Raw genomic sequence first — 27,749 nt, forward strand, 5'->3', positions numbered from 1 at the left:
CTGATGGGCCATCACCATCTTGTTGGTGTGGATCTGAAAGTCCTACAGGATCTTGGCTTGTTTGTTCTCAGTCACCTTCAAAGATGTCTCCAATCTTGACCCTGGGACCTCCAGTCCCTACTACAGATGGTCCTGGACCTGCTTATGTTGTTCCATGTATGCCCTGCCTACCAGCAGCATCTTACACCCTGATGTGTTGTACTGTCTCAGAGGCTTTTCTCCACCTGGGGTGTTGTCTGCTGTGGTAGACCCCAGCCTCTATTGCTCTTGTATTCAGGGCCTGTTCTTGTGTAGTCCCTCTGTGCTGTCGTTCAGTCCAACCTTTTCCATCCACTGGTATGTTTTCTCAATGTCACCTCTTCAGTTTGGTACATTCCACGCAGGGGCTTGTCTTTCCATGGTAGCCCCTCCTTCTTACCAGGCTTCTGTTGTCTGAGGAACTGACTTAGCAAGACTGATCTCGTGAAATCGTGTTGTCTGTCACGGCAGTTCTTATGGCATTTGGCGCACTACATGTATGCATTTTTGACCTTTTGCATGTTATTCAACGCATTTGATCATGTGTCAATTTACACCAAGATCTCCGGTTCACAGCACTAACCCTCAGTACATGGTATTTGACACGGCGTGAACATACACGCAGAAAGCTTCTGATGCGTACAGATCACACGCCAATAAAAAGTGGAGTATATTTACGCGAGTCATGATATCATGTTCCACTTAGCAGTTCATCACTGGGGGCCAGAACCTGCCTACACACCGCTTTTAATTGGCGCGTTATCTGTACGCATTATAAGAGTTCCACGTGTATGTTCACGCCGTGTCAAATACCACACATTGAGGGTTAGTGTTACAGTTAGTGTTATGTGAACCAGAGATCTTGGTGTAAATTGACACGCAATCAAATGGTGTTGAATAACACACGAAAGGTCAAAAATGCGTACGTATAGCACGCCAAATGCCACAAAAACTGGTGTGACATGCAACATGATTTCATGAGATCAGTCTCGCTGAGTGAGTTCCTCAGACAACAGAAGCCTGGTAAGGAGGAGGGGCTATCATGGAAAGACAAGCCCCTGCATGGCATGTACCAAACTGAAGAGGTGACAGAGAAAACATACCAGTGGATGGAAAAGGTTGGACTGAACGACAGCACAGAAGGACTACACAACAACAGGCCCTGAATACAAGAGCAATAGAGGCTGGGGTCTACCACAGCAGACAACACCCCAGGTGCTGCAGGACTGTTCTAGCAGGTACAAGGAACAACATCTGACATCTCCATCCAGAAGAGTGCAGTCCTGGGAGCAGATAAAAATCAGGCTCCTAGGCCTGTGGCCGAGGACCTGAGCCTGAAGGAGACACAGCACCACCCAGGTGGGTGAAAACAGTTTTTATATGGACAGGGTTATTCAAGAAGAATGAACCGATTTCACTACGCAATATTTTAATAAGGAAAAGCATTAGATAACTCCAGCCCAGTCACAAGTATTCTACTCACAATCGACTTTTATTTCCTGTCTTACAAGTGCCCAATGTGTCCACCACCTGCAGCACGGACAACATCAATGTGATAAGAGAAGTCCTCCCAGACAAATATCAGCATATCGCGATCCACTGAGTTGATCGCTGTTGTTATTCAGTGTTTAAGGTCATCGAGGTTAGTGGGTAGTGGTGGAACATAAATGTGATCTTTTACATATCGTGTTCCACCGCTAACCTCGATGACCTTAAACATCGAATAACAACAGCGATCAACTCAGTGGATCGCGATATGCTGATATTTGTCTGGGAGGACTTCTCTTATCGCATTGATGTTGTCTGTGCTGCAGGTGGTGGACACATTGGACACTTGTAAGACAGGAAATAAAAGTCGATTGTGAGTAGAATACTTGTGACTTGGCTGGAGTTATCTATTGCTTTTCCTTATTAAAATATTGCATAATGAAATTGGTTCATTCTTTGTGAATAACCCTGTATACTATCCCAGTCTGTTGCAGGTCCTAGTTTACCACACAGTACAAAAAAAAAATCAGCTGCATGCATCCTGATGACTGCTACAGACTAGAAAAATAACAGTATTGCAGTTAACAAATCAGTATAAACAGCACGTGATTAAAATGTTGGGTCAAAAATGTAGTAAACTTGGTTTGTTTTTTGCAGTGTGTAAAGGAAAGAGTAAATGGAAATCAGAAGATATGAAGAGTGGGATGGAAAATGAAGAGATCCAGCTCTCATTTCTCAGTGGGAGTTTGTCATCACATTTGATCCTCCTGTCAGTTCTCTCCCTCTTTTCCTTTCCCTCTTTTTTATCCTCCATTTCCTTCAGTCATCTCACAGCAAAGCTTTGAAGCTCACTGACGCATCAAAGAGAAATGTTATTTGTTCAAGTCGGTCTGAACCTTTCTTCTCCACTTTCACTTCCTTTGTTTTCACCCTCTTCTCTCATCTCAAATGTGCTGTTCTCTTTACTCTGCTCAATTGTTTATTGCTCATATTTTTTACAGTGTATGAATACAACTACGGATTTACTTTTATCCTGAGAACTTGAAGGGCATACAATATTAAAACTTCATGACATCTTATGTCAAACTGTTCTTTATTTTATCTCATAAAGTTTAGTGTAGTATTAGTTTGTGCATAGCAGGCAGTGTGTTAACTCATTCTGCTAAAATAACTGATGCAGTTGAAGCAGCAGGTTATCACAGTGTCTGTGCCTGAGTCAGCTGTCTGAAGGACCAACATGTTAAGTGCATAAGTGCTCTGCTGATAACAGCGATAGCTTTGAGTGCTACCTTTTGAAAGTCACAATATCCTATTCTTTTGTGTCCTGATCATAGCCGTACATGCTGTACATGTCTATAATGCAAAAAAGACTTGCATTAAAAACATGACTGTTTTTCTCTATAAAAATGAGGGCTTTTTTCTGGTCACACATCTCTTCTCCAGCCTTACAAATTTCTGCCACTCACACAGAGCTAACTGCAACGGTAAAAGGACAGTAAACCTTAGAAGGATAACATTTACATCCTTAAAGGGCCATCACATACCAGAACACACTTAGGAGTACCAAAACCACCAACAGATCAAAGCTATGCATCTACAGACTGTATCACTGAGTAAAGTATAAAACTCATTGTTTACACACATTTGAATTATGGCATCATCAACTTTTGTTCTTCAAACTAAAACTCAGTCGGTTTAAATAACACTGTGTTTTAATCTTAATGTGCAGTGTCAGCTGATAGTTTACATTATAGCTCTGTTAGTTTAGCTCCGTTTCTAGTCAGGAAATAGCCACAGAACAACCACAAATCACCTCCATTTTCTGTATGGTTTTTGTCAGCAGCTGCCCTAAGGATCTATTTGGAATCATCCAAACACGGTCAGAACTGTCACAGTTTAGCCTGAACCGTGGATCAACAAATGGTAACTTAACAAAGATGATAACACTACAGGATAACGTTATACCTTCATTAGACTGATAATCAAACTCACCCCCAAAGAAGAGATACTGTGATTTCATCAAACTCCATTCTTTTCAGTTAGAGCTGTAACTCACTACTCCCTCTAGTGGTCACAAATCCACCAGATCATAGGTGTAAAGAAATTGAGTTCATATCTCTACAACCCAAAGCATTAACATCCTTGGTATAACAAAATAAAGGTGGCAGTTTACTGTTTAAGCTCAAATGGTAAATGACTGTTTTATTACTATTCTACTGTGACTCTTCTAAACACACAAACATGTGACTCAATACTTAGTAAAATCCAGCAGAGAATACTCATCAGAAAGTTCAACGCCATGCCACGTCAAATGGTAACACCGGCAGAGAGCCACTAATTCTGGTGCAAAGTGTGTGTGTGTGTGTGTGTGCGTGCGTGTGTGTGTGTGTGTGTGTGTGTGTGTGTGTGGTGACTCTGCAGTACGACTGGGCTGCAGCTGTTGTCCACCTCAGATTGTGTTACGTCCTATCACACAGCTGACAGTACACACACACACACACACACAGGCTACATATGCGAGTTAAAGTCTCCCTGCCATAGGAAATGAAGTGGAGAGTGAGTCATGATGTTTTTAAGAGCTGCTAACCCTGAAAGAATTCATTCCTACTTTATCTATTCAAGGCTTGCTTTCAAAAGTTTCAACCCATTAGACAATAGTAGATAAATGATTTTATCCACTGTGGTAATTCCAGGGGATTTTAGAGCAAAAAATGTTTGTTTTTATTCTATGCTTAGTATCAGTGAATTCATCATGAGTCTGCTCAAGTGTGTCAGGTGGGCAACATAACACACATTATTTAATTTGTGCTGATAGGTCTCTCAATCAAAACAAAAATAAAACACCTAGAAGCAGCTGATGTACTGAGATATCAACAGATTATGGGAGTTACACCACCACTGCAGATGAAGATGGGGCAGATATCATGTTTCTAAATGAGATTGTTGAATTTACGGACATCTAGGTCTGAAATTGAAATGAACACCCCCCATCTTCACCTATGGTGTCAATAAAAAAAAATCTGAAGACATTTTTTGTCCACTCTGGGCTTCCTACATAAAGCAATATTTACACTGGATATCACCAGCTATAAGACTGAAAGAAGGGAAAGAAGAAAACTACTGCTACTGCTACTATTACAGAAACAGTGGTACAACATGGTAGACTTGACCTAGGAAATATTTTCTTCCATCTTTGTAACTTGGATCTTCCTGTTTTATACATTGAGCCTTTAGTTTTATTAGCGTTATACTTATTGACACCGACTCACATAAGGGTTGGGTGAGAAAATTAATTATTTTGCTCCAATTTTATATCATATTGCAATATCTTTATTATTATATTAGAATAATTTTCCTAGAAGCTATGAGGTTATGAGTTATGTGATTATTATCCAGTGTTTTGGGTTGATTTTGTTTACATTGTAAAAGGACACACAATGTTTCAGTGTTTTACAGAATTTTCTCATGCATGTTTTGACATTAAACATTCAATTATATTAATTGTTTTGAATGTTCTGCCTCAGTATGTTTGAAGTGTTCTGACATATTCTGACTAAATGTTTAAAACCAAAAATAATTAATTTGTTCAGCTTTCAATCAAAACTAAACAGGCCTTTAAACTGGGTGAGCCAACAATGAGATCTGTATCCCCATCTTTTTATGACTTTTTACCATGATAAGATCCGGGCCATAATTGGCTTAATCATGTTATGCCATTCAAGTGAAAAGAGCTGATTTTTCTTTCACTCTTTCTTCTGACTTTGCTCTTCAGGTCACAGAGAGTTTAGGCATTCAGTGATTTGTGTATTGATGCGTCTGAATTTTTCCCTCTAGAATACATTGTTCTGACATCCTGATGGAAACACCGCTTGTGTGTTGAGCTCACACACACACAAAAATGCAGTAAAAGCATCAGAGTCACTCAGACGCTAATCTTAACCTACAGCTGACACTGAGGAGCTTGTGTGTCTTTTCGCCGACAGCTCAGCATTATCACCGAGCAGACAAGTCCTTGTTCTGTTCGGCATTCAGCCTTGTCATCGTGCTGTGTGTGTGTTTTAAAGATGCGTCTATATCACAGAGTACAGTCCTTCCTGTCTGAGATACAGGATGTCACTGTTATACTAATATAAAACTGTATATGTAACATTTCCAACATTGAGAACTTTACTGTTTCGCTGAGCTATGTACTATATTTTGCTGACTTCTGCACTTACATCATCAGCTGTCTCCTCAAAGTTCAGAGGAATCTGTACAATTATTCGGTGTTAAAGGTCTGTTTAGTTTGGTTGCCTGTCAACGCTGTCATATTGTTTCTAAAAGTAACACAACACCAATGCACGTCACTAAACATACTGGGAATAGAAATCCGGCAGATAGATTTTTAGTGCAGTGGTGGTAGAAACAACAACTCCCTTGATCCCACTCTTCATGTCATCTACTGCTATGTGTTTCATTGTTCTGATGAGAGACCCCTAGGGGCAGGAGTTACAAACTGTGCGTTTAATTACTGGGAAACTCGATGGTAAGTCTGAAGTATTTCCTAAACGAAAAAAACTCATTAGCTGCTACAACAGTGACACATCTTCTGCTTTTCTGTCCTGAGGTGCAAATACCATGAAATAGGAAACACTTACGATTTGTCTCTGCGATGCGTGAAGCGTCGCTGAGGGCTGCTCTGACGTCGCCGTGGTGATAAGGACTTTCCTCGGCTACGCTCCTTGATTGGTGACTGGGCGCTGGATGATTTAAGAATCTGAAAAATACAAAAAACAACACATCAGTCAACATAGCGTCTCACAACAGTCATGTCATGGTGAGGACATTAGGCTCGTTTTTCTTTAATTCAGGTTTGGTTAGGATTTAGTTTGTCTTTTATATGTTTTTTTTTTTTTATCTGGATGCCTGCATTTAATGTCTGTGTCTCTTATCTCAATTTGTCTGCTTCTGAAAAGTGCTGTAGAAATAAACTTGGCCTGTATTTGTTGCTTTCTATTTGTGTTATATTTCTATTTTCTTTATTGATTGACTGATAAATGAGCTCTACCTAACTAAAATGCAGAATATCAATGCCACCTAAATGTAAAATTAATGTCTACTTGTTTTACAACTCTGCCATGATGTTTTACCTATGAAACTCAATAAGTATGATTCAAGTATTACTAGACGTGCTTTCTTGAGATGTTTTTTTTTTTTTACCACAGCAAGCATAAGGATATAGAAATCTGTGATTCAAGTATTAAAATTATATTTACAAGTTTAGTTTTGAAAGTGTTTGACCTTGGACCAGACACAGACGACGATTCTGGGTCAGATTATCATCAGTTAACAGAAGAGTGGAGAATGAAAACCCATAGAATGCCATACAAATGGACACATGCTGGTCTTCTGTTTACACCCTTCTCCACACTCCTTCAGGCACTTCAATGTAAGGAAATTATGCTAGCATGACGCCAAAAACCACTGCTGCTATTTAGCTGCAGGGCAGAAAGTACAGGCGTGATAAATGGGATTTGAAGAAAACAATCTGACTGCATGTGTGTGTGAGCGAGATGGGGTTTTTCTCTTTCCTTTTAATTTCACTATGTGGCAAAAAAAAAAAAAAAAAAAAGGAGACACAGGAGTCTTGCAGAAAATGCAGTTTAAAGTGAAATATTATGCCTTCAGCTTGTGTGTATGTGGGTGTATATAAAAGCGATGTGAAGCTATCATTAAGAACTCATGGTGAGAAGAAAACTGCAGAGTGAATATCATGGCTTCCAGGTTTTTTTCAGGACAGGAAACAGCTCTTATTCCACAGCTGGCCACAGTCATCGTGTGTTCCTGACAGATATGTTTCATTGTGTATTTATGTACGCCTGTCATTTTCTGCATCATGGTTAAAGCCAGTGTTCGGAAACTAGAACTATCAACTACTGCACATTGGAAAAAGATGAACTAAATACACAAATATATCAACTAAAACTACTCCAAAAAACTATCTTGTCAACACTTTTCCAGCTGGTAATGAAAAACCTGTCACTAAGGTGAGTATTAAAATTTCAAGAATTTTAAGTATTAGTGTTAGGTTTATTATCCCTCAGGTTCTAGAATGACATTGATGTGTGAGAATGGACCTCACATTACACACATGCATATTACCTCCTTTGTACTTTCTCTAACCATTTATTCTTGATCTTGATGGAAAATGTCCTAAGGCCAAGGAAAGAAGGGAAGGAGAATTCACAGGAAGACGACCGCAAAGCTCTGACATCCCACTGGCTTTCACATTAGGTGGATGTTATCTACGCCTGCTGTGGTGGAGCTACAGTTTTTACCCCTTGGCCACCTTCTGGCCAAAGGGGTATTGAAATCGTTTTGTCGTCTGTCTGTCCGTCTGTCCATTCAATGACATAATCGCATTATCTGGAGAATGCATTGACATATCTGCACCAAATTTATACTGTGGATTCATCTGGGCAGAAGCCTATTGAATAGATCACCTGGACCTACTTTTTCAAGGTCCAGTGGCCTTGTGCAGTTATAATATCCGAGTACTTTCAAATATAAATATGTATGTAATAAGTTTTACACAAAGACAATCTAATCTAAATTATAGGGCAGTAACTTTCAACAGAATCACACACTATATTTGGCTGAAGGGTTTTAAAAGACCGATGCACGTTATGTTCTAAAGATGGACTACAAAGATCTGCAACATTAACTTTGCTTGGACCATTTTACAACAGCAACTCTTCTCATGACTGCCACTTCAATGCTTTTGGGTCACTTCACTTTGTTAGGAACCACAATGAGCAAAAATGTTAGCGCCAGACAAAAGAAAAGGGGTGTGGTTTGTCAAACGGGGCACAATAACAATAGGGAAGGACAAGTTTGGTTAAAGTGAAAACATTTAACTCTGCGAGTAAGAAATGTAAACTACAACATAGCAAATAACAAAATGGAGTTCATTCCTCCAAAACGCCATCTACGGCTCTGTGCTTTAACACAAGTCCTGTATTTCCATTTTCCAATCTTAAAATCTGCTTCTCCATGCTGCCCTTTACCTACAACCGAAAACTAGTTCTTATCCCTCAAATGACCCTTCGTAAATGTGAGGATGGAAATTGTTTCACTTTCCACAAAGTCTTAAGTGTCATGGTCTAAAAGTGCACATAGATACATGCACGCTCCAACATCTATTTATAATAAATTCGCATTCTCTGGAGGACAGTGGAGATTATACCCAAGTCTCACAAACCACATCACAGCTGACCGGAGTCTGACTGTGTGTGCATGTGCATGTATGTGAGCATGAAGGTACGTGTGTGTGTGTGACAGCTGCAAACTCGCTGACCTACATATCTTGCTGACATGCAGTGCTGTCCATATATCTCTATCCAACACCAGCATCACACAACCAGCCACACACACACACACACACAAATGTAGTGGAATGTCACGGGCAGTAAAACGCTCCAAAATGACAAAACTAGTTTTCAAAAACCAGTACAAAATCTTAAGTAAAACCCAGGGGAGTTCATAAAACATTGAACCTCAAACAACCCACTTTTTTCTCTCGCTTACACACACACGCAGACAAACACTCACTCGCACATTCCTTCCTTTTTCATCATGCCCTAAATAATTCCTGACAGTTTCTATTCCATGTTCAGCTCAGAGGAAGCCCCATCCATCTCTGCTCCCATGGAAAAACAGAGGCATCTCCCTTGTTGATGACACCGGTTCCAATGCCGTGCTTGGATGACAAAACACAGCCTGATGTTAAAACTTTTACCTGAAGCCTCATCAGACATGAAATGTGAGCACAGGCTAAAAAACAATATCCAGATCAAACTGGAAGGAAATTTGGTTAAACAAGTCCAATTCACTTCAGCAGTTTAAATAATGTTTTGTTTCCTGATTAACTTTGGAGCAAATGTAATTCAGGAGACCATAAACAGCAGCTGTGTTGACTTTGTGTGTTTTGACTTCACACATTGACTTTTTAAAAGGGTCATCTCACCTTCTAGACCTGATTTTCTAAAACATTTTGGTATTTTTAGAGCCAAGGTTTATTCACCTGTGAAAGCACGTGTTATTATTGCATTTTGACCTTAAATACATCTGACTCATTTTATGATCATTATGGTGTATGTATTTATCTATGCTCACTACAGGTTACAGCATTAGTTCTTATAGAATCTCTTGAACTGTTTACATGGACCCTTAAGAAACTGATCTGACAGGAAGTGCATTTAGACGCCTAAAATAATCTAATCAGAATACAACTAAGAAAACAATTTGATATGTACATTTTCCTCCAATCCTTTTCAATCATTTCCAACATCTTTTGATTTGTTCAATACTTTGTTTTTTGAACAAGTCTAACCCTGACCCTTTAGACCGTTTTTAACTAAGGGATGTGGAGTCATTCAACAATCCTTAAAATGTATGAGTCTCAAACAAAAACGTGGCACCAGCCCCAGAACTCATGTCACTTGGCACAGAAAAGAAAAAAAAAAACAAAAAAAACAGAATCACTAAGATTAAGCATTTACATGATTATTAGGTCCCAACAATCTCCACTGAGTGGACTATCAAGACTATTTCAGCCCAGCTGAATATTTTTTCTGACATGAGTCAACTGGACTGGTACTAATGAAATATATGTGTTTGGAAAAGCAGCTAGTGTTGTTGTCTTCTACTAAATATTATGGTCATATAACGTTTTATGAACCGATACTTAATATAAAGTACCTTCATTCTCATGTCACGGCCATGTTTCTCAAGCTCCTTCCTCATCTCCTGAGCACCCAGTCGGGCAGCATTCAGCACCAAATGCTTCCACTCAATTGGCTGGAAGACATGGGGGTCATGAGGCACGTACAGGCCGATCTTCACCTGAAAGGACCAGAGGATACTTTTCAGACACACGTGAATCACTTCTACTGATACATGACCTTTCCGTCCTCCTCCATCTTCTGACCTTCTTCAGAGTGTGCTGGTATCTTTTGTAGGAGCTTTCAAACTCGGCCACAAGTTCTCCCAGTGTGCGGTGCGTTAGTGGTTTGTCCATTAAGTCCTGGCGGCGGCTCATGCCCAGAGAACCGTAGCGGCCGTTACAGTAGACACCCAGTACAACGTGGTGGAAGCAGTGGCCTGAAAACTGAGTCTTAAAGCTGATGGGGAAACGCTCCAGAGACGTCAGCCCGTTGGTCAGGTAGCTGGTCAAAACGGTGGAGTTAAGGAAGGATGTTTTTGTATTTTCTCATGTTGGATTTACTTAATTTTTAGCTTTAAACAATAAAGTAAGTTTTGCAAAAGTGAAGCAGCCTGTAATTCTAGCAGTGATCAACATTTGACTGTAGACCAAAGAATGAAAGTAGAAGTCCTTTTTGTTAGAGCCTCTCTCAGCAGTTCCAGTCATGTGAAATTAGATTCAGTCTGACTCTCCGGAGGCCGATACTATGAAAATGCCACAGGGTAAACAAAAACTCTGTGACCGCCGGTATGTGTGACTGTGCAACTGAATCTGTTCAGTCACTGTTGTTTTAACACACAAAAACAGAACCACAAAGATGGAGGAGTACAAACGTCTGGTCCAACCAGAAGCCTGAGGATGATGAAACACAAGACTCAGTGCTGACCTCTAACCTTCTGAAATTTCCTTCTCTACCTCCTTGTGTTTTCTAATCTCTCTCTCTACTACTCCATCTTTTACTCAGTAAACCAAAAGCCTGGTACACAACCAATTCAACACATATTAAAAATGACATCATATAGAGCGACCAATACATCTGTTGGATACATCCCAAGATGGACGATAGCAGATTTGGCAAGGAGCCCAAAGGAAAGAAAGAGAGACACAGACACACACCCACGCACTATTGTGCAGTTTTACTACAGTATCAGACAAAAATTTCAGAAAAATGTCAGCCTTACTTTGGCGCTGCTGTTAATGTAAATACAGAATATTATCATGCATTAGTGACATTATGTTTTTCTAACTTTGCAGTTACTGTGACCAGATAAATCCTGAGTAGTCTACATAGTTTATAATAATATTTACTGATTCCTTTTTAGTATTATTTATGATATAGCTATAAACACATTTAAAATTAAGACTGAAGGTAATGCACATAACTTACTTTGAGAACCCATGAAATACTTGATTAATGAAATTTATTAATCCACAAAGGAAGTCTCCTGGATTCAAAAGACATTGTTTTACATGATGCAAACTTCTGCTTGTTTAATAAAATCTGATAAAACTGCATTGGCAACATGAGCTTAAGTTTTAGATGAAGAATAAATAATCAGAGACTCTAAACAAACTGAATGATATCTATATATAGACTGCCTGTTCCTGTGCTGTGGACTGCACAGCTTCAGAGTTCAACACGGACACTGGTCCAACTGTAGAAATCTGTGCAACCACACACACACACACACAGATCTGGACTGTCTCCTGCTGACCAGCAGCCAACCATCTGCTCTGTTATGTCCACAGAGGCTCCTCATTGGCCAGAGCAACAATCCGTCACCTCAGCAGCCTGGATGCCACCACATGAAATATTCAAAGAGCCATCTACACAACTAGACCACTGATCACACACACAAAGCAGGGAGCGTGTCCACGCTGCAGAGACGCCTGCAGCATTAAAGCAAACACCAATCTAAAAAGGGGAAGGCTCACCTCACCAAGACAACTTTTAATTCTTGTTTTATAATTCCGCTACTGAAGTGCTCATGAGCAAGACACTAACACTACATGCACAGAGGTCTTAATCTCATTTTAGTCCAAACAAAAATGTCAAATGCAGCACAAGTAATGACCGGAAACACACATTTGTATTAAAGTTGGACTTATCATTTTGACACTGAGGTTGATTTTTCAAATGTCAAACACACATTTTCAAAGAATGTTTTATTATATTAAGTCCTTTGTTTTCATCTTGTGTGTTACCAGGAAGTAAATTATTTTTCATGTGAAACTTTCATACACAATAAAGGAAATGTTTAAATGTTAAACCCCTCATAGATAGATGTTTGCCTTCTTGCCCATTTCTATCATTTACTGTGTGAGATGTATCCAAAATCATGTGTCACAGTCACCCTTTGCCAGGTTTATGATACTTTCATGCTATTTCTTTACCTACATTTCTACCATGCAGAAGGAACATCAAAAGACCAAATATATTTGCTTTCTTTTCTTTTTAGTGTGGCTCTGTACCTATTCTTTGCCTGTATGTACGGGAACCAATGATTTATCTTGTACTTTACTCTTCACTCTCACTGTTCGATAATGGCACAAAACTAATAAAAAGTTAGAAGAAAAAAAAAAAAGGTAAAATGTTGTAAAGACTGTGATTTGTAACATGATATTAAGGATCCTTCTCAGAGTATACCCATTATTTTATTATTAGCAAAATAGTGTTAAGTAACAGAAACATCTGTACACAACATCCACAGACACACGACCCATCCTCCTGCTCCTGTCTAATAAATGCTTCATTAAACAGATTTCCTGTGATGGAGGACATGTGACACTGCTAACAGCATCACACTGCAAAGGCAGTCGACATAGAAGGTTACTTGTTTTAGCAGCATTTTTTTTAAATGAAGTGAAGAATTATATTTTTGAAGCAGACATACTCAGCTGACTTCACAGACACACTTAACACTCCCTTCAGCTTCTGTAGGACTGAACACTGTAGAAAGTAAGAAATACAGACTCAGTGCTAGGTTAATCCAATAGATTTTTAAGTTCGCTATCTCTCTCCCTCAAAGCAGCAAGATTAAAGATAAGAGAACACTAGAAAGGCATAAAATCCTCTTTATGCACCGAGTCTTTCCACCGAGAGTCATGTGAATTCCATCAGACAGTCCAGAAATTATTTCTAGTGAAAATAACCCTAAAATGATTTATGTGAGATGCTCACTGTGTATTTGGGCACATACTTCTGTTTGTTTTGAATATCAGATATGATAGTTTAGGCTCTTGACTTGAGTTCAGATAATGGGAAACCTTAATGCAACACTGCAATGACAGGTAATGATATCACCTGTAGCAAATCCAGATCTATAAAGAAAGGTTTTTCCTGAGAAGTAAAACTTGAAACTTAAAACTTGAAGCCAAAAATGTGGAAGTTGTTACAGAAGCAGACTGATGCTCATGTTTTTTCTAATGTGCTACATACTTCTGGTCATGCAGTATGTTTTTCAGCCTCTAAACTTCCTGCATATTACATACCCAATCAGATTTAAGAGCTGTTTGCAGTAGTGCAGTCAGTTCATTGTGTCACTACATCGCTAGGTTTGGAATATGGTTTTGTTGAACTATAAGGTTTTACTACTATATACTGTACCTTGAGCTGCTGTGTATGCAATAAGATTTGTGTTCAATGAAGGAAGGCATCTCAACAGGAAAACTTCCTATTTATAGGTTAAATTTGTGATTGTGTAAATTACTGGCTGCAAAACAGATAATAAAGACAAAAGTATAATCAGTGAGAAAGAAGCAATGTGATCAAAAGGACCCATTATAAGGAAAAAAAACACCAATTTGTTTGCAAGTTAATGAGTTTTACTTGAGATTACATTTTCTTTCCACTGAGTGAAATTCATTCTCCTCCAAATTTATTCTCTTCTCCTCCGGGATGTTTTATGTGGTTATACTGAGACAAATCGAATTCAACAGCTGAGGAAGTTTATTCTGCTTGACGGCAGTCCAGTGATGTTTGACCCATCCCAGACAATGACCCAAGATAAACCATGAATATCCTGGAGAGAGTTCACGTCACTGCTGACAGAAAAGGAAAAGAACCAGTGGCAAAAAACATACTGAAGCCAGACAGAGCCACAGGATGGACCGTGAAGGCGAAGGTACAACAACAGCCACATTGTCTGTCTGCTTCTCCTTAGAATTCATCCTCATGTACTTTTTTAATGAATAAACCATCTGGATTTCAGTATTAATTGAAATTCAGTGAAGAACAAGTAGTGCCAGACACAACAAACCCCACCCCTCACATGTATTGTAGCTTATTTTGGCATCGATCCAGCTGATGTCATCATGCCTATGTGTGTACTGACATCAGCATATCAATTGCCTCTATATATGTGCCAAGTTTGAAGTAAATTGAAACAAAACTTATGTTTTAAAAGACATTTGAAATTTTGCCCATTATAAGTAAATGGGAGAAAAAAGTAATGTGTAATATTGTATAAATGTGAAATGGGGGTGGGATTCAATAAGTTTTCTTCTTCCCACTCCTTTTCAAGCAATACATATTGAATTTATTTTGTTATTACTAGTGTAAATGGTAATTGCTATAGTGTCTTGATCACCTTTATTAATTCATGTATTTGTTCTGATATTAGTTCCTTGTACACGTAAAATGTTTTGTTTTTTCTTCTGCTTGAAACAAAAAAAATTATTGAAACTTTTCCCAAAATGTAATCAGATCATTTCTGGGTCACTAGCAATCTATTAACCCAATTTGGTATGAATTCAACCAACAGTTTTGCTGCGAGAGTGTTAACAAAGAAACAAACAAAGTGACCCAAAAACAATACCCTTTGCTTCCCTTTCGGGGGGAGGCGGGGTAAAATTCCCAATTCTGCTGGTGTATCAATTCCATGGGCCTCACTTTAGAGCCAGGTAATAATGCAGACCCCTGGAGAAAGGGTCAACCGCTCAGGCTGGTATATTGTAAGCCAGGGGTCATGAGTTCAATTCTCACTGGGGCCTGATTTCTTTTCATCCCTGGTGTGGATGACCTCCAAACCACGTGAAAGGTGACACTACACAAACACTGTCCTCAGCTGATATGAGGGCGTCAATGACAGCATGTCCATCATACAAATAGACTTCCTTGTCCTTTCTTCTCTCCATCTACTTCTTCACCCCCCTCTCTTCTTGTCTTCCCCTTTTATTTTGTTTCTCTTTTGAGCTCCTGCAACTTCATGTCTCTTGTGCCTTCTCCTTTCATCTGCAGGGTAAAGCCAGTCTCAATTAAAGTCACTGTCAGCTGTCACCCTGACAGCGAAGGGGAAAAAAAGCCACTTTGAAACTAGCTCATGTGAAACTGGACCATCACTTGACACGAAGAGAAACCTCAAGTAGCTATTATACCAAACAGTATGCACCGCAAAGAGATTACATTTCACAAGTGACTGACTGTCAGTGATGCATTTGCCTTGAGTGAAATGGTTTTATTCACCAATCATTTCATCTACAAATTTTCTGGTACATCTTAGAACCCAATTATTTGTTTTGTCTAAGAACCTGAAATTTAACATGTGTACACAGAGTGAGTTTGTATCCAGGCAGCCCCAAAAAGGCAGCTGTTAGAGCTGTCAAAATACCAGGGATCAAGAAGATGAAAACAGTGACTACAGAACAAGGAGCCTACTTCAACAGTTGTCTAAGCCACAGTGGCTGCATATCAACATATTATGACTAAAAGCAGTCTGTTCTACACGCCGCAGACAGCATTCTCCACACATCGGCTTCTCTTGTTTTCATTATAAACATGGAACGTTGTAAAATGAGGAGAGAAAAAAAAATCCCTATTTGTTCTTCATTTAAACCAGCTATATAAACAAACCTGACTTGACTTGTCTGATAGCCGAGAGTGGTCAAAGCCTGTCCTCGTGGAGGTTTCAGCTTTAAGGTTATCAGAGGGAGAGCTGATGCTCTGACCAAGATTAGCTGTCAACTCCACTTCACTAACAGCTGAAGAGCTACAAGCATGTTCGCAACAGTCTCCAAGTAGAGAGATACAGATATTTTGGCCTGAATCCAAGATGTTTGAGGTTGACGTCTTTGGTTTTAGACAGATTAACACTTGTTGTGAAGCTTTTATCGCACTGTCAGTAACATAGTGAACTGTTAGAAACTCAAGTGACCTTATCTTCACTTCAGCTTTCTCTCCCATGTTGTGCTTAAACAGTACAACACATAATACAACTTGTGGAACTGTAATTGACAGCAAAATATAGACTCACTGAGTGAACTTTAATGGCTATTTTTTTCCTTTTGGGTGTGTAGGAGGGATGGGGTGCCATTTGGTTTTTTGGATGCATATTTGCAGCCAAGCCCCTGTGAATAGGACTAGGACTACGACTACTATGACTACTACAACGACTACTACTTATTCATCTTTCTCAACTCTAGGTGACTAAATCTACAGTACAGAAAAACTACAGGTTTTCTGTGCTGTAAAGCTGAAGCTGCTGGATAAAATACAGACTGCTGCTTTGAAATTTAAGCTCTGCCTGATGATACCCTGCTAGTGTGTGTGTGAAGGGGGGTTAAACTTGGAAGTAGGCTTGTTGCCAGGCAACACTGTTCAGCAGGAACTAGAAAGGGTGGTGGTGGTGGTGGTGGTGGAGGGGTGGGGGGGGCATTAGGACATTAGCGCAACATGTCTCATTGATTTCACCCTCAGATAACAAAATTACCTCCTGGCACAGTGCTCAGTTAATAGAAAGGATACATTCCCAAGATGACAGCTTCCAGGCATTTGATTGGTAAAGACTCCCTGATCATCTCTCTTGCCGTCTCCATTAACCTGTAAGAGGAGGAAGAGAAGATTAAATGAAAGAAGATGAGGAGTAGGCAGCAGGCAATAGGAAGAGGGAGGAGAGGGAGCATGGAGAGGCAGTGAGAAGGGACTGTTGGGCCAGAAACATGGAAGCAGAAAGGTGACGATGTAGAGCCATGAAAATCACGCCTGGGACACATGGGAAACCTCACTTTTACATAACTGCCTTGCTGAGCTGCTGCATGTTGTGTTCGAATTTTCATACCATCTGCCTGTTAATGCTGTAACCATGTAGAAGTCAGCCCTACGGTTTACAATAAGTCTTCCACTAATAATTATTTCCTTTTGCCATAGATTTAGTTACCAAGAAAAGTTCTGTCACTTGATTTTCATTAGATTTTGAGCACTGGAATATTGTTTCATGTCTGTGACACGTTCCAACATGGTCACATCGAAACCATAGTGACATGTGACAGTTACAAGAAGGGCCAAGCTGGTCTCTACTTCCTGAGGTCATTCAACATCTGCCTGACAATACTCAGGATCTTCTATGAGCCAGTGCCATCCTCTGTGCTGTTGCATGCTGGGGCAGCAGGCTGAGTGTGGCCGATGCCAACAGACTCAACAAGCTGATACACAAGGTCAGTAACGTTGTGGGGATGGTGGTGGACTCTGATGGTGTCAGAGAGGCGAATGTTGTCCAAGATCAGGACCATACTGGACAATTCCACTCACCCACTCCATGACCAGCTGGTCAGTGAAAGACTGATACCACCCAAATGCACCACCCAACGACACAGGAAACCATTCCTGCCTGTGGCCATCAGTCTGTTTAACTCTACTCTATAACCACATATTTTTAGGAACAAAAAAATTTTTGCACAGTTATGTATATTTAAAAATCATATATACAAATTGCTGTTCTAACTGATCACTTCTTTCCTGCTGCTTTTTTTTAACACCTGAATGACGCAACTGTAACACACAGCAATTTCCCCCTGGGATTAAAGAAGTATTCTGATTATATAAAGTGTTGCTGGGTGGTAACATGTCAATTTGCCTCCAAACAGAGGTTTTCTTGTCTATTTTTGCTGCAGGCTGCTTACTACTTGCCTAGGTGATATCTAAATGAGGCACTTCTTGACAGTGTCTGACATGCACCTCTCACACAGCCTGTGGGGCTGCTCTAATCTGTTAACATGGACACTGAAATGAAAATTGACAGGTAAAGCAACCGACACGCATGCAAGAGGTGTGTGTGTTCCAGGGTAGGATGAAATAGAGGGTAAAAACAAAAAAGAACTGCAGATGCGTCTGATTTTACAAGAGTCTATATGTAATAGGACTAACATCTTTTAATCAGTGAGAACAGCAGTTGAATAAAAATGATTAAAATATAGACATATTTCTGAACAGATCATTTTCACCTCTATTTAAAAATATCCTGTTCGCACAACATCACAGACAATGAGGAGAGAACATTCTGAGCACGCACATCAACATGCTGATGAACTGAAGCAGCGATGCAAAGCAAACTGCTAGTGTTCAGAAAATGTTTAGAAACCAGTATCCACCATTGTTATATTTGGTTAAGATACAGCATTACACACAGCATCATCAGGCATGCACACATTTTCATACTCATTTAACATTTACACACAAAATACACCACTGCACAAAACCTGGATTTAAAAGGCATTTCAAAATCTGTTTGAGAGAACTAAATTGCAAGGTTTGTTTTGTGAAAATATCTATGTTATTGTCGCCAAGGTACAAAAAATATCTGTAAATAAATGGGATTAATGCTCCTAGTGTCAGGTGACATCAGAGGGGTTTATTGATCTCTGCAGGTCAGAGGTCATGGACGTCTCACTGCTCACCACTTCAGCATGCTGCTCTCTAATCAAATCACCAGCAGAATGTGACCAGTATCATGCACATACAGAACAAACCCAACCAGTTATTTGAAAGACAGCACTGTCTCTGCTGATGTGGTTTAGATTTTAATTAAATCAATCTTACTGTAAATAACCAAATTAAGCTCCTAGCTAATATTTTAATTTTATTATAACAGAACTGACAGTATGCCTAGTATCTCTGCAGTTCTCCTATGGGAATAACCTCTTAATTGTCAAAACGGAGTCATGCCCAAGGTAATTACAAACTGAAAGCAGAGATGTAGTTAAATAACAAGTCAGATACTTTTTGCAGTAATGTGGCTGAATTCAAGTAAAACTGCAATTGCTTAATGTCACATTGAAAATGACTGGATACTTACCCACACAACGGACGGCTTTTCTTGATTTCAAAGAACTGAGTCCCAGTGTGGTTGTATCTGGTTGAAATGCTAACGAAAACTGAACCTTTGGAGTGGATTTCCCTTTTGTTTAATTCTAAAGGTTTTGTATCTGTGTTAGTTGCATCTTTCTACAACAATCAAGTACTTCTTTGTTACATTCATTAAACACGTACAGAAGGAATAAAATGTTTTGGTTCAGATTCCTGCCATTAGAACTGGAACAAAACAATAAATAAAACCAATTACTGCTAATAAAACCTTGTATGACAACAACAGGAAGACAACAGATGATATAGTATATAACAAGGAGCCCAAGTCTGTCCAATGTGTGATCTTTCATTCCTTGTTCTACCTTTCCATCTACATAAACCCACATTTCCTCAAACATATGAGTAGACCTGCTGTTTGTATGTTAAGGATACTGCAGAGCCTTCATGTAGTTCTGGATGGCCACCAGCCAGTCTGGGACCGACATGGATGGTTTGAAGGTTGGGACTGAGGGAACAGGATGCTGGGAAGAGAAAAACACAGAGACAGACAGCGTTAGAGCGTTTACACAATACACCCCACAACAAACTTGACACATGGCAACATTCAGAGCCCCCAAACCACCTCCCAGCTTCTTTTAAAAATCTGCCTTCTTAATGTGCTGTGACTCACAGCTTTCTGGAAAAAAACACCCCACTGCATTTACTATTCAGTTCTTTAAGATGCAGGCTTTCATTTGTGCAACCAAGCAAGAGAAACAAAACAGAAGAACTGCATTTTTTCTATTTCAGTGTAATCAGTGCCTCAGTTATCATCCGGAGAACATAAAAATTATAATCACTTTAATAAACTGCAAAACAAACAAAAAAGTGAATTGTTTTCTAAACACCATTTACAAAACACGAGAAGAATAGAGCACTGTTCTCTGTTCCCTCATTTTAAAATATCCCAATTCTCCACCAGGAGCATTGACTTTGATGTGAAAGAGACAAAAAAATGTGTTATTTGACATTTAGTTACATTTTCATGTATCTATTTATTGTAGGTACAGTATTTATTAGTTTTATTTTCATGTTCAATACTCCATATTTATTATTATTTAATACTTGTGACTTAGATGGGCGATGGTGCAGGGGTTAGTACAGAAACAAGTTCCTGGACTTGATTCCAGTACTGGTCAGCTTCCTCCCACCGTCCAAAGACAACAGGTTAAATGGTTAATCTAAAATCACTCTGAGAGTGTATTGTTGCTTGCCTGTGTGTATATAAATGTATTTTTTAGATCCTTCAACACCTCAACTCTATTCTCTTCCACTTCTAGTGAAAAAGAGAAACATAAGCCACATCCACTACAGTGACAGAAGTGGTTAACAGATATTAGCGCTGAATGAGGTTACATGTTGTGCACAATTTTAGACCACTATACCACAATGATGTTTTCACAACAGTTTCACCTCAACCAGACCTATGTCAGAGAAGAAACAGAGGACACAGCTGTGGGTTCATGAAAGGATTTGACCACACTAGTGCTGTGAGTCAGACCACAAGACAAACACACTTCCTCTGACACACAGGAACACAGGCTGTGTGTGTGTGTGTGTGTGTGTGTGTGTGTGTGTGTGTGTGTGTGTGTGTGTGTGTGTGTGTGCAAGAAGGGTGAACCATAACACCGTCGTCATCATTTCCTGTGGGCTTTCCCTACACTATTTATTTACAGCAAGAGAAGAGAGGTGAAGAGGAAGACAACAGGACAACATGGTGGGTGAACTCTGAGTGGAGCAGTGAGGCAGAAAATACCACACCTTTAAATACTGCCTTACCCAAATACCCACCAGTCAGTGTGCACACTTAAAACATAATAGTTTTATAGAGTATTAGCTTTACTGCTTATACACAAAAACAGAGGAATTATCAAATATAATAGTCAACACGTGATGAAGGTGCAACAGCATTTCAATGAAATTTGGTCAGTCTGAAGTTATTCAGTCGCTCATTAATACAGTAAAGACTTCCAGCTGGAAAACAGGATAACCAACGTGTCACTCAGTAACTGGCTGCATTTGTGTTGGACCCTAATACAACCAAAAAAATTCCACATTTATCCACCTCAATAACAGAAGACTGGCCCAGACAGAAGGAATTTCAAACCGGTTTGAGAAAATCTTTGATAATCTGTGCACACTAGGAAAATATTAGCACCCAATAACCATATAAACACTATCCAATTATTTCATCTCCGGGGTTGGAAGAAGCCAAATAGATTCTTTCTGCTTGTATTTATCTCGTGTTGAGATAACATCAGGTGATGTTATGACAGTGCAATAAAAACTGAACTGCACCTGATACAAATTCTGCAACATTAAAATAATCTCCCCCTGTTTTTTAGATTGCATGGATGTGTAGCTGGCCAGGCTGGAATTTAATGGGAAAGAACAGAGGAAGTGTTAATGTTGGACCGAGGAAATAATGCAGGTCCGTCCTCTACTGAATGAATTGAATTTTCTGAGTTACTTCAGTTTTAAAGTTGGAAAAAACTGCCCCATCTGGAACATTAAATCTCCTCCGCATCCATGCATGTAGCACACCTTCAAGTTTTGAATAGATTTTCATTGATGATGTCAGCCAACTTCAAGTCATGGTAGATATGTTTTCTGAGTGTATAGAATGCATAGCAATTGAACAATAAAAATAAAGATTTGTCCTGTAATGCATGTTTTAAGATTCTTTCGTTTAACTCATAAAGACCCAAACAGCTACTGGCAATCAAAATCATCTACTGAACTAAAATATTTAAGAACTTCTGAGCCACTTAACCTATTAATATGTTGAAATAACTGATGTAAAATGCCATTTGTCATTTTTTCATGGTCATCAGATATGACCCATTTGGACATTCAGAGGCTTCATAGTGAACATGGAAACACCGTCATCTTCTACAACATTGATTCACTAGTAAAACCCATGGAGTTGAATCAATGACAGTGGATGGACACACTGGGTTTATGTTAAGTTAATGATATATTTTGCTGAAAAAGTCACTTTATCTTCAGTTTTGTCCATTTTTGATATAATAAACCACAACTTTAATCTGAGCTTTTATGAACATCTACATGATCAATGAATTAAATATAGGAAAATGCCTGATGTTCACAGAAAAAAAAACAAAATATAGAGGATTATGTCATAATAAATTGTGATAAATCACTTAAGAAAAATTAAATACAAAGAACACAATATTTTGGGCCTGACACAAAAGTAACACTGGGTCTTTATGGGTTAAACTGGAAGTTGTCTTGAAATATGTTTAGTTCAGGAACCAATATTGAAACATGGAATCACAATGAGAATCACAAAATATTTTCCATGTAACCACAGCTAATGTCTGACCAACTGGTCCATCCTTCAGTATCAGACCACAGGCATTCAGCCTTTACACCAGTCAACCATCCAGCCAAGACCAGTAAATAGCAGGTTTTACTGCCTCATAATCTCCCATGTAGTGAAATCCTCACTAGGCGTAATACACTAGCTGCATCCACTGGTGTGCACACACATACACAAACACATGCATATACACACACTAAAGCTGCTTTCTGCTGGGTCAGAGTGAAATAAAGGATGATCTCTCACTTTTATCATCCGCTCTGCTACAGAGAAAAGTCATTTCAAGCTACCATCACATTCACTGCAAAAAAACCCTGCCGCAATGAAATTCTATCTCACTATATATATTGCATACGTATGTGCATGCAGCACATTAGATCATCTACACAAACACTGCATCAACCAGCAGGATTGCATCTTCTTTCCAGAACATGGAAGCTAAAAGAGCATCAACGCGTAGTCTCAGTTTAGCCTGGTAATTAATACGTATCCATGCCCCTTCCTGTTTTCTTCTGTCCCTGCTCCTATGTAAAGATGTCCTCCTGCTCCTCCCCCTTCATGCCAAGGTCAGACTCTCTCTCTCTCCCTCTCTTTTTCTCTCTCCCTTCAAACAGAACGATGGCATCAGAAGCCCAAATAAGGTGTTTTTAGCCATAGACCAGTCATTAGAGTTTCTGAATGTTGATATTCTTTATTTAGCGTTTGTTTGATTGTTTGACTCTGATTTCAGTTTAGTTTTAATTTAGGTTTGTGAGTGCTTAAATATTTACAGTTTAATTTTCTAGAGTTAAATGAATTGACAAGTTTTAGCTCATTTGTTATTTAGTTTTTAACATATTATGAAGAAAATTTTCATTTATGGAAGTTGAAAAAGATATGATGAAAGAATACATGACATTAAATATGACTTACAAAACCAGTGTTCATCAAGGGGTCTCGTATTTTGTATATATATTTTACTCCACACCATAAACCAATAACATCTGGGGAAAGCCTAAACAAAGTTAATTTTATCTGCCATTAGGTTTAATTGCAATTTACTGAAATTATATTTCAGTATTAGTGTTCATTAAGTAGATGAGATGAAATGAGATGTCAATCTGAGTCTCTACTGTTATCATGTCAGTTAATTATCTGAACTATAAAGTGCAACAGAGTAGTCTTCCACATTAAAAATATTTCTAAACTATTTAAGAAAATGTGCAATGAATCATCATATGACCAAAGTATCATCTTAATAACAGATGACGTGACACCGTTGACCTCACAAATGCTTTAAACACTTTTGCTTCATGTGCATTAAAAATGGAACCAGCTAAAGAAGACTGACTGAGGAAGGGAGATGGATTGGATTTCATGCTGGCAAGATTTCTTTTTTTTTTTTTTTTTTTGGGGGGGGGGGGGGGGGGGGTCAAGGAATGCTCTCCCTCCTTCTCTTTTTGTGTGACAGGCGAGTAACAAGTGATAAAGCAAAGGTGTGACTCCCAGCGGCTGCATGTTTGAAATTCTTCTCTGTATAAGTTATAATAACACTGTTTAAAAAGTAATAACATTCATTAAAGTTTAATTTTTTTTTTGGTCACAGAGCTTTGACAAAGAGCTTTGTTCTGACAGGTTGTTGCCAGTTTTAGTACTTTAGGCAGTCCAGTTGGTATCCAGAGATTATCCACTTCCCAGATTGTATTGTAGGGATTATTTGGTTGCTGTGCCAAGTCTCTATTCCATTAATGGGGGCAAGAAGAGTGGCAACATGGAGTTTGGTCACTGAATATAACATAGAGCTGAACAAAAACCTCAAACGTATGGCAAATTATAACAATAACATTGTTATTAGCATGCCTCGGTTAATCCATCTGGGTCAGTGTTACAGCAACGGTATCTGTGGTAACTACCTGCTTTTGAACATAAACACAGACACACAATAACCAGCATCAGGTTGCATATTAACAATACTGCAACATAAACCAACAGGTGTATGTATAGCCTACAGCACCACACACAGTATTGTCCCATTTCTTATCGTTTTAAATCTAAGACTATTCCCTGGCAGATGAAATATGTCTTTCTGAAATAAAATCTTTTGTGTTTGTTTGTGCGCACATGTTTTGCTGCTATCCTTCTATGCAGAGTTGCAGTATGGGATTTGGGCAGTGTCTGCCAAAGGGGTCACTAATGACCACATGGCCAATTAGTAGAGCTAAACAACAACAACCACATTCCCTGCTCTACAGCTTGAAACACAACAAGCATTCATCCAAACCACTGATGAGAAAACTATGAGGAGAATCTGGACTGAGAGGCCTCTGAGGTAACAGATCAACGATATGCGTCTCCTTCTGCCGCTGCCGCCACCCCCCATCCCAGAACTCAGCCATCTTTTTTTCTCTCACTACCTTTTCTTGTTCTGTATTAAAGCCACAGATTCATTTTAAAACGATCGTTATCTTCACTTTTACTGCTGTTATTGATTTGTTTGCTGTCTTGCCTGTAACTGATAGCTGGCGTTTGTGGTGTTAATTTCAATTTGTTCCCTTCATGTCCAACACGAAGCCAAAAAGGTTCTTTTGATTGTAGTTTTTGTTAAGGGTGGAAAACTAAGTTAAAGTTATATCAAACACTGAAATAGATTTTGAAAACTACCCCACATCTGTTTACTTATTGGCAAAGCCTTGGACAATGTGTTGATTTGTTTTAATGGGAGCTTTAATCGGTTTGTAGATCACATTTACACTGCGTCTGTTTCTTTCAAATCATCTGAGTTTGGGCTTCTTAAATAATTGGATACAATTCCTTGATTTAATTCTATTCATCAAACATTTGTATTCCACACAAGCCAAAAATAAATAAAATCAATATTGATGTCTCTAACCCATGGTTAAGATACGAAGGTGTACTTGAGGAGCCACAGAGAATCACACATACTGTGACAAATACAAACACCGCAGTACGACAGGTATGGTGCCCAAATTTAGCACACTTGTTGTCATGGTAATGTGCATCCCTGTGTGTGTGAAAACAAGTTCTCTGAGCGTGAAAACAAGTTGACATTAAACCTAAACTGTGAATACACATACACCTAGATCTCCTAGGACTGTCACTATGCTTTTCACAGATGAACAAACTGTCTACCTCCATGGTACATACTGTAATCATTTATGTCTCATCACTGAAGTACACTCACCAGGCACTTTATTAGGTACACCTGTTCAACTGTGCAACAACATAAATATCTAATATGCCAAACATATGGCAGCAACTCAGCGGATTTAGATATGTACACCTGGTCAAGATGATCTGCTGACGTTTACACTGAACATCCGAATCAGAAAGAATTTGTGATTAGGGTGATTTAAATGACTTCGAATGTGGTATGGTTGGTGGTGCCAGACGGGTTGGCCTGAGTATTTCACAAATTGCTGATCTGTAATTTTTTTTGACAACAGCCATTTGAAAGCATGTATCCTTCCTGCCTTGTATCAATGTATCTTTGAGTTATTCATCAAGCAAATATGCTAGTGTCGCAGAAAAAGTTTTTGGGAATCTTTTGCGATACAGAACACTTACCCAAACACTTTTCCACGTCACTGGTTGTGGTCAAACACTTAACTGTACCTATAAATAAAATAAGCACCAATGCAGCCAATGTTGAACTAAATGTCATTTAATAGGTTATTTGATCAGTCCAACACTAAAAAAACAAACAAAAACACACATTTAATTTTTACAAACAGAAATGATGCAACACTGTATTTGTATGCAGTGAAGTGAGGTCCTATCCCTTGTGGTCACCAGAGATGCATTCTAATGCCAGGTGTGAAGTAATGTACTTAGAGCTGTCCACTTGTGATTGGATCACTCAAGCCACATGTTAATGCCAGGTGTGAGCAGGGCTTCAAAGCCAACAGAAAGCAATCCTGTCATATGGTGAGCGCCTGCTCCTAGGCAGCCTACAACTAGAAACCTGAGCTCTGCTACTCATCCATCCTGTCTTGTCAAAGCAGAGTAACACAGCACTGTTTCAACACCCTACAAATGCAGACACCTTTACACTCTTCCTAGAGCAGACACCACAAGGAGCCTCCACAAAGGACCCTCAATCAAGAGCTGACCAACACTGATGCACTGACATGAACATTAAACCGATTGCTGCTGTCATCTTCCACATCCAATTGAAATTACAGTTCTTGATCTGTGTTACAGTAAAGTTTCAGCTGCTTGGCTTACCTTAGGCAGGTATGCAGCGTTCCGTATCCTATCCACCATTTCTTGGCCCTCAGGGTGCACAGCAGCCACATGGGACCACATCCTCTCCCAGGTGACACTCTCGATAGGGAACCCAGTCCGGTTAACATAGAACAGAACCCCTCCATCTTTTTCCTCTTCCTCCCCTGGGGACCTGGAGCTGTTGTTAGCAGGAGAAGCCGATGACTCCTCTTGGGTGCTACAGCGGAGGAGGCAATGTGAGCTGGTGCTTTTGGACCGGCCGTGCCTGCTCAGCTTGGCCGGGGAGGTGCCAGTCCGGCTTGGGGAGTTAGGGCCAGTCATTGATCCCAGGAAGGCCACGAGGAGGAGGAAAATTTAGGGGGATACAATCCTCCTCCAGCTACGAGAGTGTTTCCTTGTTCGACAATGCTGAACAGTACATGTTGATTTTTAAGGGCAAACCTGGTGGAGTAGAAAGAAAAAAAAAAAAAAAAAAGAGTATCAACCACTCCACTCCAACCAAACATTTGAGGCTGACTTAGCAGTAAAAATGCTGTGACATGTTAAAATAGATCTATAGTACATGATAAAGTTTGTTCTTCAAGGTTCACTTCCCAGACATATTTCCATAAAGGCACACCATTGTTTACCATGCCACCCTGTTCTCTGCTGAGAGGGTATACTTATGAAAATCTGTGCGTCTCCTATTTTGGAAATGGAATGATGGAGCAGAATATGAAGCCTACAATATGACAATGAATGCATATACAGAGGCACAGTAAATCATCCCTATGTAATCACAGTCTGCCAAGACTTGTTCAGAGGTGGACGTCAAA

General features: G+C 39.4%; 1 protein-coding gene and 1 long non-coding RNA gene across 2 annotated transcripts in view; one reads left to right on the top strand and one right to left on the bottom strand.

Annotated features, from left to right (window-relative positions):
* vash2 (vasohibin 2) overlaps positions 1 to 27,749 on the bottom strand; it is a 33,988-nt gene that overhangs the window by 4,854 nt on the left and 1,385 nt on the right. The window contains exons 2-8 of the mRNA XM_030128414.1: positions 26,935 to 27,375; positions 19,761 to 19,849; positions 19,318 to 19,374; positions 16,992 to 17,066; positions 10,475 to 10,712; positions 10,246 to 10,389; positions 6,144 to 6,262 (exon numbers count right to left, since the gene is read on the bottom strand). Coding sequence (XP_029984274.1) covers positions 6,144 to 6,262; positions 10,246 to 10,389; positions 10,475 to 10,712; positions 16,992 to 17,066; positions 19,318 to 19,374; positions 19,761 to 19,849; positions 26,935 to 27,255 — 1,043 coding nt within the window. The 5' untranslated portion in view covers positions 27,256 to 27,375. The remainder of the gene's footprint in view (positions 1 to 6,143; positions 6,263 to 10,245; positions 10,390 to 10,474; positions 10,713 to 16,991; positions 17,067 to 19,317; positions 19,375 to 19,760; positions 19,850 to 26,934; positions 27,376 to 27,749) is intronic.
* On the top strand, positions 463 to 2,877 carry LOC115415019 (uncharacterized). Its single transcript, XR_003934753.1, has 2 exons — positions 463 to 1,377; positions 2,164 to 2,877. It is a non-coding gene; the product is annotated as an uncharacterized LOC115415019 (long non-coding RNA).

This window comes from Sphaeramia orbicularis, chromosome 24 (genome assembly GCF_902148855.1).
Source record: "Sphaeramia orbicularis chromosome 24, fSphaOr1.1, whole genome shotgun sequence".
NCBI lineage: Eukaryota > Metazoa > Chordata > Actinopteri > Kurtiformes > Apogonidae > Sphaeramia > Sphaeramia orbicularis.